This window comes from Stylophora pistillata, chromosome 10 (assembly GCF_964205215.1).
Source record: "Stylophora pistillata chromosome 10, jaStyPist1.2, whole genome shotgun sequence".
Taxonomy (NCBI): domain Eukaryota; kingdom Metazoa; phylum Cnidaria; class Anthozoa; order Scleractinia; family Pocilloporidae; genus Stylophora; species Stylophora pistillata.
Window position 1 is genome coordinate 22398356 of NC_142528.1, and position 19401 is coordinate 22417756.

General features: G+C 39.3%; 1 protein-coding gene and 1 long non-coding RNA gene across 3 annotated transcripts; both read right to left on the reverse strand.

Annotated features, from left to right (window-relative positions):
* Nucleotides 1-774: 774 nt before the first annotated feature.
* LOC111331843 (cationic amino acid transporter 2) lies at nt 775-9547 on the reverse strand. The gene is made up of 4 exons (XM_022937042.2): nt 8682-9547; nt 7560-7794; nt 2259-2845; nt 775-1640 (listed from the first exon to the last, which is right to left on the reverse strand). Exons 1-4 carry the CDS (start codon nt 9472-9474, stop codon nt 1546-1548), a joined length of 1710 nt encoding a protein of 569 aa, XP_022792777.1. The 5' UTR covers nt 9475-9547; the 3' UTR covers nt 775-1545.
* Nucleotides 9548-11198: 1651 nt separating this feature from the next.
* Nucleotides 11199-18612, reverse strand: LOC148722262 (uncharacterized). 2 transcript variants are annotated; one of them, XR_015992379.1, is made up of 5 exons: nt 18535-18612; nt 17690-17796; nt 17240-17303; nt 16463-16549; nt 11199-16119 (listed from the first exon to the last, which is right to left on the reverse strand). It is a non-coding gene; the product is annotated as an uncharacterized LOC148722262 (long non-coding RNA). The 2 variants fall into 2 exon arrangements; XR_015992378.1 differs by lacking the exon at nt 11199-16119 and having other exon boundaries at nt 16128-16549.
* Between the last annotated feature and the right edge of the window lie 789 nt (nt 18613-19401).

A 19401-nucleotide genomic window follows, 5' to 3' on the forward strand; every position in this document is an offset into this window, starting at 1 on the left:
TTCACAGCGCTGTGGGTCTCACCTTTGCAATAGCTTCTTTATTGCGGTCTGAAGGAAGTCAATTTTGGGATTGCATCCTTAATTTTGCGGAAACAAAGCGCACGGGTTTCGTACAAACATTCTTTTCAAGCCCTGAAAATGTCATTGTTCATTGTTCATAAAAACCGCGTTCATTTAAAACAATCATTTAGATGTTATTTTTCCTCTTAAGTTTTTAAGCGGCAAAAATATTCAAACTGGCTAAACAGTATCATGTTACCTTGTTTTGCCATAATTCATTTTTTTCTGCTTTCTTTTACCCCAGCACTAATTGTGTTACCTGAAAACTGTATTTCTCTTAGCCGATCAGAATGAAGAAATTTGTCATGTCTATTATCATATTTTATGTATGAGGCCGCTTTTAATATCTTTCGTGACGATACCCGTGTGCTATTTAATCGGAAAATTCATTACCTGCCGAGGAATTTCCGCCTAAAATTGCACGCGAAAAATTTCCTTGAATTGCATAAATGAAGAAAATGAGAAAAAAAGAAAACAGGAATAACATTGTTTGTTTTTATCCTGAACGCGAAACAAGAGATGCGAAACAATATGACTTATCCTGGTTGGGATTTATCACAACATTTGGATTCTGTTGCAAAAAAAAAAACGACTTTCCTCAACTGCAACAGTTTTCTTTCTCTCGATTTGAGAAATAAGAGGGAAAAAATACGCAGCGAAGGACTGCATGTGGCTACTAGTAGAGCACAATTTTTATAGCATTAAAAGAGAGGCTATATCCACACATATTCTATTTGTATCCCACACATTTCTGAGTACATTGTTCCACAAGAAAAAGCTGATTCGAGAGTATATCGTCTAATTAAAATTCAACCAATAATTAAATGGTAACAAATTATAGTATTAGTAATAATGATATCAACAGCAATATAATAATAATTTAAGGGGGTTAGCTCGAGAGCCTCACCGATGGTTCCCCAATCCTCTGGGTTCCAACAATGATTACCAGTGCTTCTTTTAATTTCGCCTGTCCATCATAAATAATCTTTTTGCCAATTTTATTACAATCCCATTTTTTTAGGCTTATATTCCCTTTAAAAAGACATACCGCGTTTTAGGATATTCCGTCATTCCGCGGTATAAGATATTCCGCGATTCCACCTATCCACTGTCCTACCATTTGTCATTCAGTTGAATAACTCAAGGTATCGTGTTTCGCAGCTTGCTCGCTTCGCAAAGCTCTTTACGGTTTTTAAAGTCGCAGATTCAATCAATAAAATACTCTTTTTTGGAGTAAAGAAAGAAAAAAATTCCTCAAAGCTAAAAATCACCTAAGACATAATGCGAAAAAATGATGATGTTAACCAACAAGGAGAAAAAATGTACTAATACTTAAATAATATATATTTTTCTCCAGTAAACCATGTAAAGAATCTAAAAGACATTTACACTGTAAAAATTTCAAGTTAACCCGGAGTCTATCTTTAGATCTAGAACTCTCTCATTCGTCATCTGTCACTGAGACACGCTCTCTTCAGTTGAACCTCAGTGCATAGTATGGTTGCGATTTCTGTTCCCATTATTTTGTATTTCTCCCTCCACGCTGTGCCGAATTCCATAGAACAGATAGATGCTCATTCCTAGGAAAATACGACAACATATTCATTTTGTTAGAGTAGTTTTCAATCGGGTGTCGAAAGTAATGCGATGTTGCATTGGTTTTGTTTTTCTTCACTCCGTGAAAACTCTCAGAAAACTCGTACCGATCTCTCAACCAATCAGATGCAAAACTGAAGCCAATACCGACTTGGTCGCCCGTGTCTTCCCGAGCTTTAGGCAGTTTGGTTGTTTTCCCGCGCTTTAGGCAGTTTGGTTGTTTTACTTGGAGTTTCCATCGATCATTTTCTTTCTTCTGTTTGGCGATTGTGATTACTTTTGCTTTGGTTTACGACGCTCTATCACAAAAAACCTCTAGTGTGGGGAAACATTTTGGAAATCCCACAAGGTAATGTAATTGAAAACGCCATTAAAACGTATTTGAAAGACATGTTAGCAATCAATTGAAGGATTATTTTGCGATACACTTCGTTGAATTGAAATCGCTCAGAATCAAGATTAATCAGTTCATCTTGTTGTTTGAGAGGGCAGTGGCTAAAAGGTACTTACTGGAGTGTTGAACCTACGCTCTCTTAAGGTTAAAAAATACTTTGCTTCCCCTCCCCCAAGAATCTTTAATATATAATGAATCGTTATCTCACCGATCACCATCCAAACAGCGAATCTGAGCCACGTCAAGTAAGAGAGCTTCAAAATGAGAAATAAGTTGATGAAAACGGACAGTTGAGGTAATATGGGAACATAGGGGACCTTAAACGCTAGGGGCACCTTATTCTGGGGCAGCCAAAGGAGTAGCAGAATAGATCCAATCTGCAGCAGGCCCATTAGTACTAAAATAATCACTGCCCACCATTTGGCTTGTAACAAGGCATGTGAGCCAAAGATTATCACAGCACTGAGGCCTGCGGAAGCAATGGTGCCAGCACTGATACCATAAAGTGCTAACTGAGCGGTCCACTGCGTTGTTTGTTGGACTCCACTCCCACCCAGTAGCGGAGAACTTTCGTCTTGTTGGCTCGATTCTTTGGTCAGTCCAATACTTTCTGGCTGGTATCTCAAGATTACAACACACAGAGAAACTATGGTATACGCTAAGAGTGTGCCAATGGACATCATTTCTACCAGAGAATCCAGGTCAAAGATTAGGGCTAAAAGTGCAGAGAACGCTCCAGATATTATCGTTGCGACCACTGGTACCTCTGTCCTTGGGTTCACTTTAGCCAAAAATCTGAAAACAAGCCGATCAATTTTGTTTAGAAAGTAGTGTTCATAATGTAATAAAATACATGAAAAAAAATGAAATTAAAATTAAAAAATTAAAAAACTACGCGCGTCTGATTGGCTGAAGTAACACTTGTAGCACGAGGGTAAATTATAAAAAGCGCTTGCTTGCCAGAATTCCGTCTGTCTTGACTATCTGTGATGCGTTTTTCATAAAAGTTATTAACAAGTAACAACATGATTTCTCGTGCTATTAAGTGTAAATAAACACTTAAAAATTTTTCAAAGACTACAAATTGCACCCGCCCTACGGGCGAGTGCAATTTTGTCGTGCAATTTTGTTGTCTTTGAGAAATTAACTCGTGCCAATTTGCACTCGAAATCATGTTGTTACCTACACCAACTATAGAAGCTTTTATCTTAGAACAGTTTTCAATTGAGTGTCTAAAAAAAACCAAAGGAATCATAATGGCCAATGAGAAACAGGGAGTACACTATCATTAACCAATGAGAACTCAAGGTGAAAACAAACAAACCGCTTAAAGCGCGGGAAAACGCGGATGACCAACCCACGATTGTTTTTAGTTTTGCCTCTCTAGTGAGACGATGGTGCGAGTTTTCTGCACCAATCACAAAGCAAAGTTATAAAGTAAAACCAATGCAGTCTCGGATTACTTTCGACACTTAATGTTGAAAACTACTCGAACGAAATGAACACGTTAGTCGTATTTTCCCAGGAATGAACATCTCTGTTAAATAAAACAGAATTACAGTAAGGTATTCTTTAGTAGTTATAGTAATATAGTAAGTGCGTGGTGGTAGTTGTTAGTAATTATTGCACTGCATATGTAATGTAAGCAATGAATAACGATAATAGTAGTAATAATAATAATGATAATAATAATAATAATAATAATAAGAAGAAGAAGAAGAAGAAGAAGAAGAAGAAGAAGAAGAAGAAAAAGAAGAAGAAGAAGAACTTAAGAACTGAGCTCAATGGAAGAAACAAAATAGAAGCTATCAATAGTCTTGCAGTCCCAGTTGTGCAATATAGTTTTGGCATCATTGACTGGAAAATCTCAGAACTGAAGAAGATTGACACAAAAACACGCAAACTATTGAACATGCACAAGATGTTACATCCTAAAGCAGAAGTGAAAAGGCTGTACATCCCAAGAAAAGATGGAGGTAGGGACCTGATTGATGTAGAAACAGCATTCAAAACAGTAACAATAGGGCTTGATCACTATCTGGAGCACAAAGAAGGGCAATATCCAAAGCAGGTGCTTGAACATGAAAGATCTAAAGCCAAAAATTCAATATCCAAGAATGCTACTAAATTCAAAAGGGAAGTAACAATGCCAGAGATTGAGAACAGAGAAGATAAATCTGCCCCTGAAAATGCTAAAGCCCTGAAACACGTGTTTAAGTCCAAGATAAAGGTAATGAAAGAAGAAAAGGGGAAAAACAAAGCGTTGCATGGCCAGTATCCAAAGATCCTTGAGAAGCCTCATGTTGACAGTCACCACTAACAAATGGTTGTCAAGTAATTTGAAAGGAGAAACAGAGGGACTGCGTGTAGCAGCTCAAGACCAGGCAATAAACACCAGAAACAACAGAAAGTAATATATGGCCAGAAAGTGGTGAGCAAATGCAGAATGTTTTGGCAACATGAAAAGACAGTGGACCATATTGTATCCGGATGTGAGGTGTGAGCCAAAACAGAGTACATCTCCAGGCACAATAATGCTGCAACATATCTCCATTGGAACATCTGAAAAGATCTTGACATAGAGATTACAGACAAATGGTACGAACACGCGCCGGAGGCCGTGATGCACAATAAAGATAACAACATCACCGTCACGTGGGACATGCCAGTCAATACTGATAGAACTATAACAGTGAACAGATCAGATATCATCGTTAAAGATTCAGTGAATTCCACCTGCAAACTGATTGATATGACTGTTCCATCAGATAGAAACATTGCACTGAAGGAAACTGAAAAAAAAAAAAAAAAAGCAAGTACAAAGACCTAGAACTAGAAATACAGAGAATGTGGCATATGAAAACTGTAGTGATCCCTGGGGTTGTTGGTGCGCTTGGTACAATGAAGAAGGTTATGGTAGAAAACGTCAAGAAAGTATCAGAGAGAGCTACTATGACAGAGATTCAAAAGATCTGCATGCTGGGATCGGCGCGAATCATCAGAAAGGTGTTCAGTGTACAGGGACCGTGGAGGGGGAGGGGCTGGTAGGGCCGCGGCCCCACCACTTTTTTGCGCCCCCGCCCCCACTTTTAGCGCTAAAAGAAAAATAATAATTATTAAGAATTTCGGTATCTTCACTAATGCCGACCTATAAAGAGCAACAAATACTGGATAAAGTATGCAAAGTCACGCGACAGAAACAAATTAAATACTATGAATTTATTCCTTTTTTCGATTTTCAATATGAAAAAATTATTGTCAATTGTCAGCCCTCCCACTTTACACCTTGCTCCACGGTCCCTGGTGTATGAACAGAATCATTGACTTAAGTGACTGACGCTCTAGGTGCATAGTTTGCGCCCGGCTGATGCACAAAAAGAACACCAGCAAAGACTGTGATAAAAGAGATAATAATAATGATAACAAAAGTCTAAGATGAAATCCATGAAAGAAGAAAAGTGGAAAAACAAAGCATTACATGGCCACTATCCCAGGATTCGAGAGAGGCCTCACGTAGACGTAGTCATCACCAACAAATGATTGTCAATTAATCTGAAAGGAGAAACAGGAGGACTACTTGTCGTAGCTCAAGACCAGCACACCCAACACGATAATTATAATGATAATAATAATACAATGTATTAATAAATACAATGATATTAATAATAATACAATAATAATAATACAATGTATTAATGTAGTATTATTATATATAACTAACTGCAGACAGTACTGTTTCGGCCTTCTGGGCCTCATCAGTGCAGTTTTTTGTTTTTTTTTTTTGTTTTTCAGGCGCCCCCGGCCACGGACCCATTAGTGCAATGGTCAGTGCTGCAACGGCCGGACGACATATATACTTAACGGAACCGGAGTGCAATGGTTCCGCCGAGTAACGCCTGAAGGAGGGTACACCAGTACGCCAAAATCGCCCAGGAATCGAACCTGGCCCCCCGGAAGCGCTCCCCGTGCAGTGCTAATGCTAGGATGAGGGAGAACCGAGACGGTCACCCCAAACGACCCAACCTTTGTGGTATCGTCTAAGCCATGCCAGAGTGCTCAAACTAGAGTAAACCAGCGAGCATGCGCAATTGCAACGGCAATGACTCATCCTAGATAGAGTGCTCATATACGAAGCTCATCACCTTAGTTGTGATTTGAGCACTCTCGCATGGCAACATGTCTGCACTTGGTCCCACAAGTGTAGCGCCCAGGCAATGGTTTATTCCAGAGCTTGGCCCAGTGTCTGCACTGCACTGATGAGACCCACATAGGTCGAAACAGTGTGCACTGTCTGCAGGTATATATATATATATATTTATTAAAAACTGGATCATTTGATAATGCAATTCAAGACTTTTTATTGGCTTAGCCATTATGGTATATCAGCCAATATACCATAATCTACAAGCGTAAGCGTACGCGTCAGCTTAAAATCAAAAGGGAGCTAAAAAATCCAGTTTCTTCTCACAAAATAACAATTTCTTGGGGGCGTTTTTAATAAAACAATTATTCCACTCGCGCTTGTTGGATATGAGATGATTATAGCCAACTCGGCGCTACGCGCCTCGTTGGCTATCTATCATCTCATATCCAACGCGCGCTTGTGGTATAATTGTTAATTATTAAAAACTAGATCATTGGATAATGCAATTCAAGACTTTTTATTGGCTTAGCCATTATGGTATATCAGCCAATATACCATAATCTACAAATATGGTAAGCGTACGTGGCAGCTTAAAATTAAAAGGGAGCTAAAAATTTAATAATTTAATTTAACGTTTTTAATAAAACAATTATTCCACTCGCGCTTGTTGGATATGAGATGATTATAGCCAACTCGGCGCTACGCGCCTCGTTGGCTATCTATCATCTCATATCCAACGCGCGCTCGTGGAATAATTGTTAAATATATATATATATATTTTAACTGCGGTATTAGATACGTATGATGCACGATCCTCGCAGTAGAGAGCGCTATTTATGCAATAGCGAAAATCAGACCTGAAAAAAATCAATCCCGTACAGGCCTGATTTTTTTCAGGTCTGATTTTCGCTATTGCATAAATAGCGCTCTCTACTGCGAGGATCGTGCATCATACGTATATAATACCGCAGTTCAAAAAAAAAAAAAATATATATATATATACATATATACGAGCTTCATATATTCATTGTATCTGATTTATCATCACGGGTTTATTACGAATCAACTTAACGGCCTGCTCCCAATTGGCTTGTTAGCTCAATTGGTAGAGCGCTGCACTAGTATCGCAGAGGTCAGTGCTTCGAATCCCGTACAGGCCTGATTTTTTTCAGGTCTGATTTTCGCTATTGCATAAATAGCGCTCTCTACTGCGAAGATCGTGCATCATACGTAGATAATAATAATGATAACAATAATAATGATAATAATAATAATGATATAAATAATAATGATAATGATAATGATAAGGATAATTATAATAATTATAATAATAATGGACGACGTATTTTCAATTCAACATCTTACTTGAAAATTACCCCGTCGCTCGCCATAGAATACAGCATTCTAGGTATTGGTATCAGTGCCCCGAGTAGAGATGACGTCAGTCCACAGAGGGCGCCGATGGCGATCACATATTTGGCCCAAGGTGCGCCTCTCAGTGCGAACACCTTCGGTAATGCTCCTCCGTCGGGTAGATTTTTGTAGGGCCACATAAGGGTTAGTATGGCAGACACACCGAAATACGCCAGAAAACAAAACGCTGTGGGAAAGAAAGCGAAATTTATTTGAATAATACCGGAGATAGAGTAAATTTTTAAGCCGAGACTGATGGACGCTTTAAGTTAGGATAGCATTGAAAGGACTGTTGTCTTTGACAGTGACTTGCTTTGAGTCAATTTTAGAGGCTCAAAAGGCTTTGACAAAAAAGGAAAAGAAAAAAAAAGCCTGGACGGTGGTAACGACAAAATAGTGAAGCAAGAGATTAATGAAAAGAACGATAGCTATGCACGCGCGTTTTCAACCTTCGTACTTATCAGTTCTTAGCTATTTGATACAAAATAACAGCGCAACTTTTAGGTCATGATAGGGCAAACCCATCGACTTTCTCGCGAAATTTTGAGGAAAATTATTTTCAAAAAAATTTATTGAAAATTTTTACCACGAGTTTGCATCATGACTAGTTTTTTAAAGCGATCCCACTGATTCTGTTGATGAACTTTGCTCGAATTGTCACAAGGTCAGTCACTGTCACGGAAATTGTTTTCAGTATTATTCCAACCGGAAATGATTGATTTGATGAGAACTGAAATGCTGTATAAATAAACAGAAATAAACTAAAATGTAATGGCATTTAATATCCACTCACCCCGCATCCAACTCTCCCCTTCTCAAAGCCAACTACATAATGAGCTGCCCCAGGTAATTGCGAGGTTAACAGAATTTTGCTAAGTGACAAGTTATACCCTGCGAGATGACCTTTTAAAGCTGTGAAGTCTCTAAAGATGCAACATGCAATATGGTGAAGCTACTGAAACTCTTTTATCGTTCCGAAAAAAAAAAATAATAATAATAATTAAAATAAACAGTGATCTTCATTCGCTTAGCAAGATCCAGAAACCTTAGCATATATAAAGTAAGGTTACTTACTCAGGGCTAAGACGATAGAAATTGGTATTCCTCTGCTAGGATTCCTCGCTTCCTCCCCGGCTGTAGCGATCACGTCAAAACCAACGAACGCATAGAAGCAGGTCGCAGCTCCGGCAAGGACCCCGGACCCTCCATAAGGAACAAAGTCATCTGTCCAGTTCTTACCCTCGGCATAATACAAACCAACGCACACGATAAATAGGATGATGAATAAATTGATTCCAGTGAACAAGGTGTTGAACAAGGAGGTTTTCTTTATACCGACGAGTAAAACTCCGGTCAATATTAGAATTACCAGGACGGATAGTAAGTCCGGGTATTCTGCAAGGCCAGTGACGTGTATTTTTCCGATTTTTGAGAGGGTAAAGTTCTGAATTCTGTCGTCAAAGATCGAATCAAAATATTCGCTCCATGCTCTGGCGACTGATGATGTTCCAATGACATATTCCAAAAGCAAGTTCCATCCTATTATGAAAGCACACAACTCGCCTATCGTTACGTAACTGTAAACGTACGCCGAGCCAGCTTTAGGAACCCGCGCTCCAAACTCGCCATAGCACAGGCCGGAAAGAATGGACGCAACAGCGGCGATCGAAAATGAAATTACAATGCTGGGTCCGGAGTCGTTACGTGCGACATCACCGGCCAGTACATAAATACCGGCTCCTAATGTGCTTCCAATTCCCAAAAGTGTCAGGTCAAAAATCGACAGACAACGGTTGAGTTGAGTCGATGTTAAAGTGTTTGGATCGACGAATTTCTTCCGAGAAAAAGCTTTAAGACAGGAGGCCATTGAGAGCCAGTGTTTTTTGGCTTCACTCACCCAAGAATGGTAATTTCTTTTGAACTGGCTTGATGCGAAATTGCCCTTACAGTCACGCAACGTCGTAACCTTCACCCTATCAAAGAAATTTGATAGTCACGAGATGTTTTTGTGGTTACTGTTCTGAAATTTTCACCAGGTGTTTGAGTGGATAAGTTTATTTTTCAGTTTCTTCAAGTTGGGATTTGTCATTTGTTCACGGCTAGAGTAGTCATAGCTATTTGAAATATTTTTAGCTCTATTTCTCTCTCTCTCTCTCTAAGTCTCAGTCTCTCTCTAACTCTTGAGCTTCAAGTAAACGCATAGGTCATCCAGGCTCACTGTTTGTGTCACGTACACATGGTTAAATAGAGAGAACATATTGGGGCAAAGTTTAGGTCTGGAAATTTGCTTGAAAATGGATTCTTTCCCAACAGCCAATCCCACACCGAGATGGATTTTGGCCAATATTCCCGAGGGTGTAGTCGGATGGTGAGTTTTACCCTTGAACAATCTGGGACTCCCCTCACTCCACGGGGACTTATTATATTCGACTAGTTGTGATCCTAACGGTTTCGGGCCGCCATTCTAGTGGGTAAACGTACAAGTTTTACGGAGCCTGCTGGCTTCGCGTTTCAAGCTGGAGCTGCTTTAGTGGATTCCCGGTTTAGAGTTATTATTGTTCTACGAGCCCGGCATGTTTATTTGGCGACTGGATTGGATTTTCGCGAAAAAAATGCGCTGGATTGAGGGTCGATCGATCGCCGACGCTGCCGTCAGCCTCCTACGTTGTCTCTCTACTATGAAGGAAAGGTGAAGAACAGTATTTTTCCCGAAACTTTGTGTACATATTAAGGAAAACAACAAATCACCGCATGTTAAGTTTCATTGATTTTTAAATCCATTTTCAAGCAAATTTCCAGACCTAAACTTCGCCCCGTGACACAAACAGTGAGCCAGGGTTACCTGTGGTACACGCTCTTTTAAAAATACCCTATCGGTAGGCATGTTTGGACTTACGGGATAATTAAAATAGGTAGAGTACACGATTATCGTCACGAGAATTAAGCCCTATTACATGTAGAAAGGTCAAGGACACATCATTCAAAAGGTAAAAATAAATTTGTAGTCTCGCATCACATGACAAACCAGGGCTCGCAGCACATTGACAAACCAGGGTGTGTAGCACATGACAAACCAGGGTGTGTAGCACATGACAAACCAGGGCTCATAAGACTCGCATAAGGATTTCAAGATAATCTAACAGGCCTAAACAATTCCCAAAAACTTAGCAAGAACTTCCTCGCAGGCTCGCAGAATTTGTCTAAAAATAAAAACAAATAACACTTTGCAATTGCTCGACATTTCTAGACAAACATCTAATATTCTTAAGAAGTTTGGAAGAACCTTTCAATAGAAATTCTGTAAAAAATTTCTGACGGTCGTGTATTAAGTGTATTTAAGACCATGCCCGGCTGCCGGCCGCATTTAATTGGGAATTGGGCTTAGGGTGAGAGTTAGGGGTGTGGTTGTGTGATTGACCGCAATAACCAAGGTTCGAATCCTGGTCACGGCAATTTTTTTCTTTTATTCTAAAATGAACGTTTTTTGAATATTCATTTTATCTTGAAATCATTTTCCCTAAGAGAGGATTAAACACCATCTTAGGTTTCATTATTTTTATTGTTTTACACCATCTTAGATGACCTCTATTTTTCAAATTATGAAAAAAAAAAACATGCTCCTATAACCTACGCAATTTAACCCTACACCAGGATTTATTCAACTCTTTTAATTTGTGTTTCCTTCCTACATCTCTCATACCTTTCCTTCTAATTTTCGAGTGTGGGTACTCTATTGTCCTAGAGCCGGTATGGGTAGCTGCGTGATACTGTTTATCATTCATAATAAACACTCATATTTCGTCTATCCACTTTGGTTTCTAGAGTGCTCTTATTACTTTTAAATCGTCCTGCCGAAACGCTTCTCTCTCTATTTCTTCTTCTTCTTTTTGTACACACCATTCGCATTGACCGCAATCACAGGAGAAATCGTAAAAGTCAGACATTATAATACTGACCAAGAGTTTATAGCGACAAGGTCTACCCGAACACTTTGACAGCTTGTCAATCCCTGTGTCTTACGATCGTAAATCTCCTACAGATTGAGCAGTGCGTTATAATGCTCGTAAGATTCCTCCTCCCCCTGACTTTGTCATGTCACTTATTTGGTGCGATAACCGTTTTTTAGGCGTCGTCTAAAGAACTCTTTTTTAACACACTTGGGCAAAGACATGAAAGAAAACCCTCTAGGGGCAAGAGCCATATTAGACGAATTACTAGCCATAGTCAAAGAAAAAAACCGCTACACATGATCTTGGCGTCATGCGCAAACAAGTGGCTACCTACATCAAGGAAAATGAAACCTACGACCAAGAAGTGGGAGAAAAAATACATTCCATCGGTTTTACTGTCAACTGATGCCTTCATTTTTGGTCTATGTCACTTATTTTCAAGTTCTTCGCTCTAAAGACCTTGTATGACAACGTAATATGTGACAAATAACCGTCTTTTGTGAAATATGCAAAAATCTTGCGTGTCTATTCTTGTTTACCAAACTTGCGTTTTAAACGACACTTATTTTTTAAACGTAAAAGTTATGCGTCCTGAATAACCTGTACCACATGCGTGTGAAAACCTTTTGGGACTCTTATAAATACCTCCTCTAATTGCAATCTAGGTCGGTTAGACTACAATGTCTAACCCGCGATACCCAAACGCGTAATATAGGGTCCATTCTCTTTTGATGGAGTTAATCCGCCGCCATCTTGGATTTTTCTGTTCCCTTTGTACTTTTTTGTACCGTTATTTTTTAAAATGAGATGCGAAAAAACCCTACACATGAACCTACGAGTTATGAATACTTAAACCCTAAACCCCTCACATACGCAGACAAGTGACAAAATACATTGACGAAATTGAAACCTACGACTCCAACGTGGGAGAACACTCTACATTTCATCAATTGTACAAAGACATGATGACAGCTTTTCTGGCTTATGTCACCTATTTACAAATCAAATATCGTGCAGTGTGAACAAATAAATCATATGCGAAACACCATATGTTGTACTTAATTAAAAGTATAACCCTAATCACGAACCTACGCGAAATCTAACCCTAACCCCCCTAAAACCCTAAACCCTAAACCCTAAAAACCCCTAGTGCACCTACGCGACATTTAACCCTAAAAATCACCCTCGCACACCTACGCGATATGAATAACTAATTAGATCTCATTCGATCGAGACACTCGAACCCAGGCCGTTCGATTTACCGTATAAAGGCGCAACATACTACTAGTAGCGATCGTAATTTGATAAAAAGAAAACGAGTATTTCGGATCACATGCTTGTACATGAATTCGCCCAAACAAAGGTCAAACGGCTCCCTCCTGAAATAATTAGAGCCCGTTCTTACAAAAATTTTGACCAAGTCAAATTTTCTAAGGACATCGGGGAGGCCCCATGGTCCGTATGCGAAGTATTCGACAATCTGGATGATTGTTATTGGGCGTGGAAACAAATTTTTGGTGAAATATGTAACAAGCATGCGCCATTCCACGAGTTCAAGGTCAGACACCAGTCCTTACCCTGGATTACTCCGCAAATACGCCATCTTATCAGTTACGTCACAAAACTCTTCTCAGAGCAAAAATATTAAACAATCAAGCACTGTGGACAGAGCATCGCTCATTAACTGAGAAACAACGTTATGCATGAAGTCAGAGTTGCTAATTAAAAGCAGGTTCTACGTGGATGTACTTGACGAAGTAAAAGACTGTAAGTCATACTGGAACTTGGTAAAAAAAACTGCTTATTGCTCAGCGTCACAGCCCTTACGCGGCAAAAGGACATCAGAGGGGTCAATCGAAACATCTGACCACAAGAAATCGCAGATCCTTGGTGAATATACTTTTCTTCTGTTGGTGAAAAGTTGGCAAGCGATCTTCCCGTCTGTCGACAAGAGAATAATAATATTCAAATCAACTGCGTTACTCCCTACAAAATGAACATCTCCATATCGCATGCTAGTGTTGCCGAGAGCCTCAAAAAGATGAAAGCAAACAAGGCTTGTGGACCTGATAATTTTTCTCCAAAGCTACTCAAATATGCAGGAAAGGAATTGATCCCTTCATTGTTATCTCTATACACCATGAGTGCTGAACGTAATTCAGTCCCTGCTTCTTGGAAAACTGCTAACGTTTCGGCCTTGTTCAAGAAGGATGATGAAACAGATAAACAGAACTATCGACCAATTTCCCTATTATACGTCCCTGGAAGGCTGAGGGAGCAGGCCATAGCTACAACAATTACAACTCACATATCGGAACATAATCTTGGCCACCCTCACTAGTGGGCTTATAAAAAGGGCCACTCCACGGAATCCTTGTTGGTAAAAATGATCGAGGACTGGAGACGAGCACTGGATAAAAACCTTGTAGTTGGTATCACCTTTGTAGACTTTCAAGAGGCATTTGACTCTATTTCTCACCATCTCCTGCCAGAAAAATTGCAAGCAGTCGGTATTGCGGGCGACCTTTGGTGCTGGATTAAGGATTACTTAGCTAACCACTCTCAAATTATAGTCGTAAATGGATTCCAGTCCGAAACCTTGCCTGTGAACTAAGTTTGTCGTGCCGCAGGGATCTGTTTTGGGATCTACCCTATTTTCGTTGTTTTGCAACGATCTACCTGATATAGCTGGAGTTAGTGAATGCGAAATTCACATGTGTGCGGACGACACGACCGTGGCTGCGTCATGCATCTCCTGACAAGGTTGTCGTTGTCTTAATCAGTGTCCTCCAGAAGTTGTATGAGTGGTGCTGCCGTAATCGCCTCATACCTCACTGTGGTAAAACCGAGTGCATGATTTGAATTAATGCGCGGCCACTCTGTTAGGCCGTTGCAAGCAGTGTCATTGGAAAACAGTGTTGTCCATCAAGTCGCCGTCTGGAGGCTCATTAGAGCATTTGTAGTTGGAAATGCAACAGTTTTTGGTCTATGTAAGATAGCCATGGGAGATGGTGTTTCTTAAAAGCGTCAAATTTGTGATCACAAATTGACAGAGTTAACTATGTCAGCTGTTACTTGTCTCACAAGGACTGGGAAGTACCGAATTCACGAATTTGATTGGCTGAAATCAATATTGATAGTGGTCTAGATTTTCCAATCTAGACCGGCATCTAGACCGGTCTAGAAAATAAAGGTACAAAGAATATAAAAAATTGGCATATAAGACACAGCCATATAGAACAACGCTTTATATGGCGTTACTCCTCTAGAACAACGCTCTTGATCTCATGCCCCATAATAAAAGTCAGCTTCTTGGAATTTAAGTTCTCTGTTTCTTCCTGTAGAACTACGGTGTATGTCATTGGGTCCGGCGATAGTAAATACCCATCTTACTTTCCTAATATTGTCACAGATACAAATACTTATTTTCTTGTCTATGAATTCTCGCAAAGAAACACTAGAAAGAGAGATCCAACTTTTAACATGACTTGAAACGTCCGCCATGAAGCAAACAACCGCTGATTGATAGCAGACGACTCATTCCCGGGCTCCTTCGGCCGCTCCGAAAGTAGTCCTGTCCTACCCAGCAAAAATTTGGATTTGAAAAAACACTCAACATCATTAAACTTTGACATACGAAGAGAGAAAATAGAACCTGACCCTTCTGTTGACATCTCGGTCAGTAGAGGTGAGCGAAATGGTTAGCGAAAGACGCTCAGCGGTTATAGGAAGGAACTGTTTTAGTTACAGAAGGAAGATCTCACTGAGTGACCACTGAGGCACCTGTGTGACACACAAATAAGAAACACACATTAATTAGATCGATCCAAAATATAATTTATTTAGTTGCAATTGAATATCTGGAAAAAAGGAAAAAATCTTGGGATTAGTGAATAAAACCTTCTATGAGTTACCACCATAGTAACCATAGTAACCAGCTGTACTGTAAGATTTAAATCAGGATCAATGCAGTGTTTGTTCAGAACATAAGGACTCTTTCATTCTTATTTCACCCATCCATCAGTCCCTCGGTGGATTTTGAAATCACGCGTATGATCTTAGATCAAATTTTACTCCAATCAGTTCAATTCTCATTATAAATTCTCCTTGTCAGTGCTTATAGAAAACGATATGGAAAATATACGTACCAGGTTAAACACTTGAGGGTAGAGCTATCATACGGAGAGATAGGTCAGTTTATATACGATAACAGACTCTTTTAATTTCAAATCAATTCAGAGTCATTAAAGATGCACTTTTTCTTAACAAAATTGCTCATTCACCCACATTGATAAGTTCACATCTACTTTAACGTAGGTTTGGAAAACCCGAAACCATTTATAATTGATCTGAAAAGGTGTCATTTTAGAACAAGAAAAAAAGACATTAAAAAAAAAGAAAAGATTCATTATGAATTTAAAAAAAGTGAATTATTAGATGGATTGATTAAGTTAGGAATGACTGAAATAACTTAAAGGAAAATATTCCAAGCGTGGCTCGAACGATCGATCACGCACTTCTCGATCTCACAGTTTAAATTAGAAACAACTCGGCCAGAGCATCTGCCATTCTCGCAAGAAAACAAAACGATGCTCATTAAGTGCCATGCTATCAATACATTTTTGTGTGAACTAAATATCGTGACTAAAAAAAATTGTTGTCAAGAAAACTGGTGTTACTCTCTTAACCAATTAAATACAGAACTCAAATTTATGAGGCTTGATCACAGCTGTTTTCCCGCGCTCCTTTTTCAAAACACTGATGGAGACAGGTTGAGTCAATGAACACATATTAAGCAGAGAAACAAATTCTTTTGGCTAACTATCGATTCCAGACAGGTAACAAAATGGGGGCCCAGCTTTGAAAGTATTGTTTTAGTTTGAAAGACGAGAATTGTACACTTACCGACATGATGATATTTGCATCATTTGACAGTAGAGACGATAATCCAACCTTATCTCTGGATTTTCGTTTTTGCTGTCAGATTAAAATCTGCAAAGAAGCAAAAAAGACGCTTATAGTATATTGTACAGGGGAGAAGGAGACGATGTACTGTAACAACATGTGCAATATCATTCAGGTTCTCGTTTTCACGGAGTCTAGCGAATCTTTCTGGACAGGAACGTAAATAGCCCGATTCCGAATTACCCTTGGCCTCATTTTCAAAACGAGTCCTGGTGCTCCTCCTTTCATATGATAATAAGTTTTCATTCACATGCTCATTTTCACAAAAATTGTTGAGCACCAGGCCTCGTTTTGAAAAAGGGGCCAAGAGAAATTCGGAAATGGGCTATTGATCATTAGGCGTGGAGAATTGGCTCGATAGCCTGGCGGATGGTCCAGATTTTGCTTGGTCCGAGGACGGTGCACAGGTGATTACTTTTGAAGATTTATTCGGGGCAACACCATGACATTTTTAATTGAGTTGTGATTTGGGTTGATAAAAATTTTGATTGTCGAGGGTTTTTCATTGGTAACAATTTTCGGAGTTAAAAAAAAAAAACAACAACAACAACAAAGAGACCATAGACAGGCAAAGGAAAATAAATACTGTTGAAGTTATGATAAAGGAGAAAACATGAGAAATCCCGTCTACAGTTTTAAGATGCACCATCTTCCCCGAAGCCTCTTACGATTAAAAATACTCACTCGTAGATCTACTTGACACTGATGTCAGCATACCTCATTGTCTGCTGTCGCATTTGGCGCCGATGAACCACACGTAATTGCCAAGGGTTCTTTTTCACTGAAGAACGGATGCAAATGGTAATGTAAACACCAAGCCTAACAGCTGGGCATTTTCCGAGAAGTTGCTTGTACAGAAATGAAATATTTGTTTCGTTAAAGTTGAGAGTCTACGTGAACTGCACGATTTCCTGGTTGAATATCGATCTGCAGTGCTTGCCGAAAATTTTTATTCAGAAACACTCTACTAAGAGGGTTGCAGATATTTTCTGCGCGACGCACATTGGGTCCATTTAATTTAACGCAAAAGTTTGTAATCCGCAATCTTTGATGAACTAATCTTTTACTGTAAATGTGAAAAAGGTTCAATTAATTTTTGAGATCCTCTTTTGTCCAAGAAGAAAGTTATTTACTTCGATCACATAACTTTTTATTTCGTTTACTGACCTTTAAAAGATAATCTCTGGCCTCAGTCCCCGGCCAATCGGGTATGTCAAGCGTTGTATTGCGATGTTTTGAAAAACAGTTCCCCTTTGGTCATCATAAAATAGTAGCTGCTAAGTAGATGTGTAGGAAAATAAACAGGAAAAAGAAAATATTTGATTAATCATTCCAAACATACTACTCATTTCACAATAAAAAACATTCTGATAATTAGGCTCTGTGGGTATATGTCTCCCTGTTTTTCTTTGAAGGCCAGATAAGTTTTCGCGAGGCGGGAGAAGGTTGGGGGGGGGGGGGAATTCTTCTTGGAGGTTTTTTTCGCCCTCAGTCATCTCCAAGCCCTTTCCTTTTTATTCGCCATAGCTTTCACTCATTTCACAAACGTATAAAGGACTGAAGCGTTTTTACAGACCATTTAAATAAGATGATGATTTATACATAATTGTCGAACATCAAACTTCCCTCCAAATTTCTCGTTGACTGATTTCCAACGTCTTTCTGTGTCCCTTTGTTGTGCGCCGTTTTGTAATCTTTAAGACTCTTAGAGCTAAAAATAGATCCCCTTCTCGGCTGAAGTCTTCCCGTACCACGTTTGCCTGAGGGGGGGTGTCCTCTTCCCACGGGACGAAAGGTAATGGACAATGATTCATGAATACTTCATTGTCAAAAGTTAAATTCACAAGCATTTGTGTCCTTCCATACGGCGATTTATTGTGTACAGTCTCGAAATGAACTCAAAAGTTGAGAGTGTATCGATCCAAGCTACATGTCACTGTCATAACTATTGTCATTTAAACTGATGTTTGGTGTGTGTGAGTTTAATTAGTTGCAATATTATTTGCACAAACCTGACCAGTCAGCATCGGGAATAATGTCACGCCAAAAGACCACCAGTCCACGGAATAAGTATAAGACTCTCCTGTAACACAGATGAAGTGCAGGTTATCAGCATTGCAAAAAGAAAGTGCATCAACACCGTAACAGTGCCATGTTAAAATAAAAGGATTTAACTGCATGAGCCTGGTTTAAAAAGTCATTGTGATGACAAGGGCGTCATCAGGATCTTCTAGCAGGGGTCTCCTACTTTCGTTTTTTCTGAAATTGAGGGGGGGAGGTATTATCATCGCTATGGTGATTCTATCTTCGATGGAGAATTGAGAAAAAGACAACTCACAGCCTTTGATACAGTAGTTTTTGCGGAGAAGATAAAGAAGGAGTAAAAAAAAAAAAATCCTAGCCATTTGAGCAAAGACTTTGCAAGGTGATTTGCTAATCTACCGCGTCTTGTACCTCAGGTGCCAAATATGAAAATGTTCTACATACTCCCGTGACTGTAAAGGCAATAACTGCGCTCAGACCGAAGTCTGACAGTTGAAGGTGGCCATTTGAGGTTACCAGGATATTTGCCGGTTTAGATCTCTGGCGAAAAAAGTTTGCAAAAACTTGTTTCACTCATCTTTCGTGTACATTAATTTATATTAGAGGGAATTTACTTCAATTATTTTGCTACAATAGGAAATCTTCTACCCGTTCTCTCTCGACTCCGATCCTACAAAGTTCATGTCAATTACAGTGCCTATATTTAAAAAAGAGTGCTTTTTTTCAAGCTTCTTCGTCCTCCAGTGCCACAGCATGTTTCAGCCACTTTGGATCGAGAGAGTTAGTTTGACGGAGAAAGTCATTTAAATAGTCCGTGTTGTTTTAAAAAAGGTTCC

Coding starts and splice junctions, on each gene's coding strand:
- LOC111331843 (XM_022937042.2), bottom strand. CDS start 9,474: ATGGCCTCCTGTCTTAAAGCTTTTTCTCGGAAGAAATTCGTCGATCCA. Junction 2,846..7,559: donor AGCGACGGGGTAATTTTCAA/GTAAGATGTTGA, acceptor GCTTGTTTTCAG/ATTTTTGGCTAAAGTGAACC. Junction 1,641..2,258: donor CGCTGTTTGGATGGTGATCG/GTGAGATAACGA, acceptor GTATTTTCCTAG/GAATGAGCATCTATCTGTTC.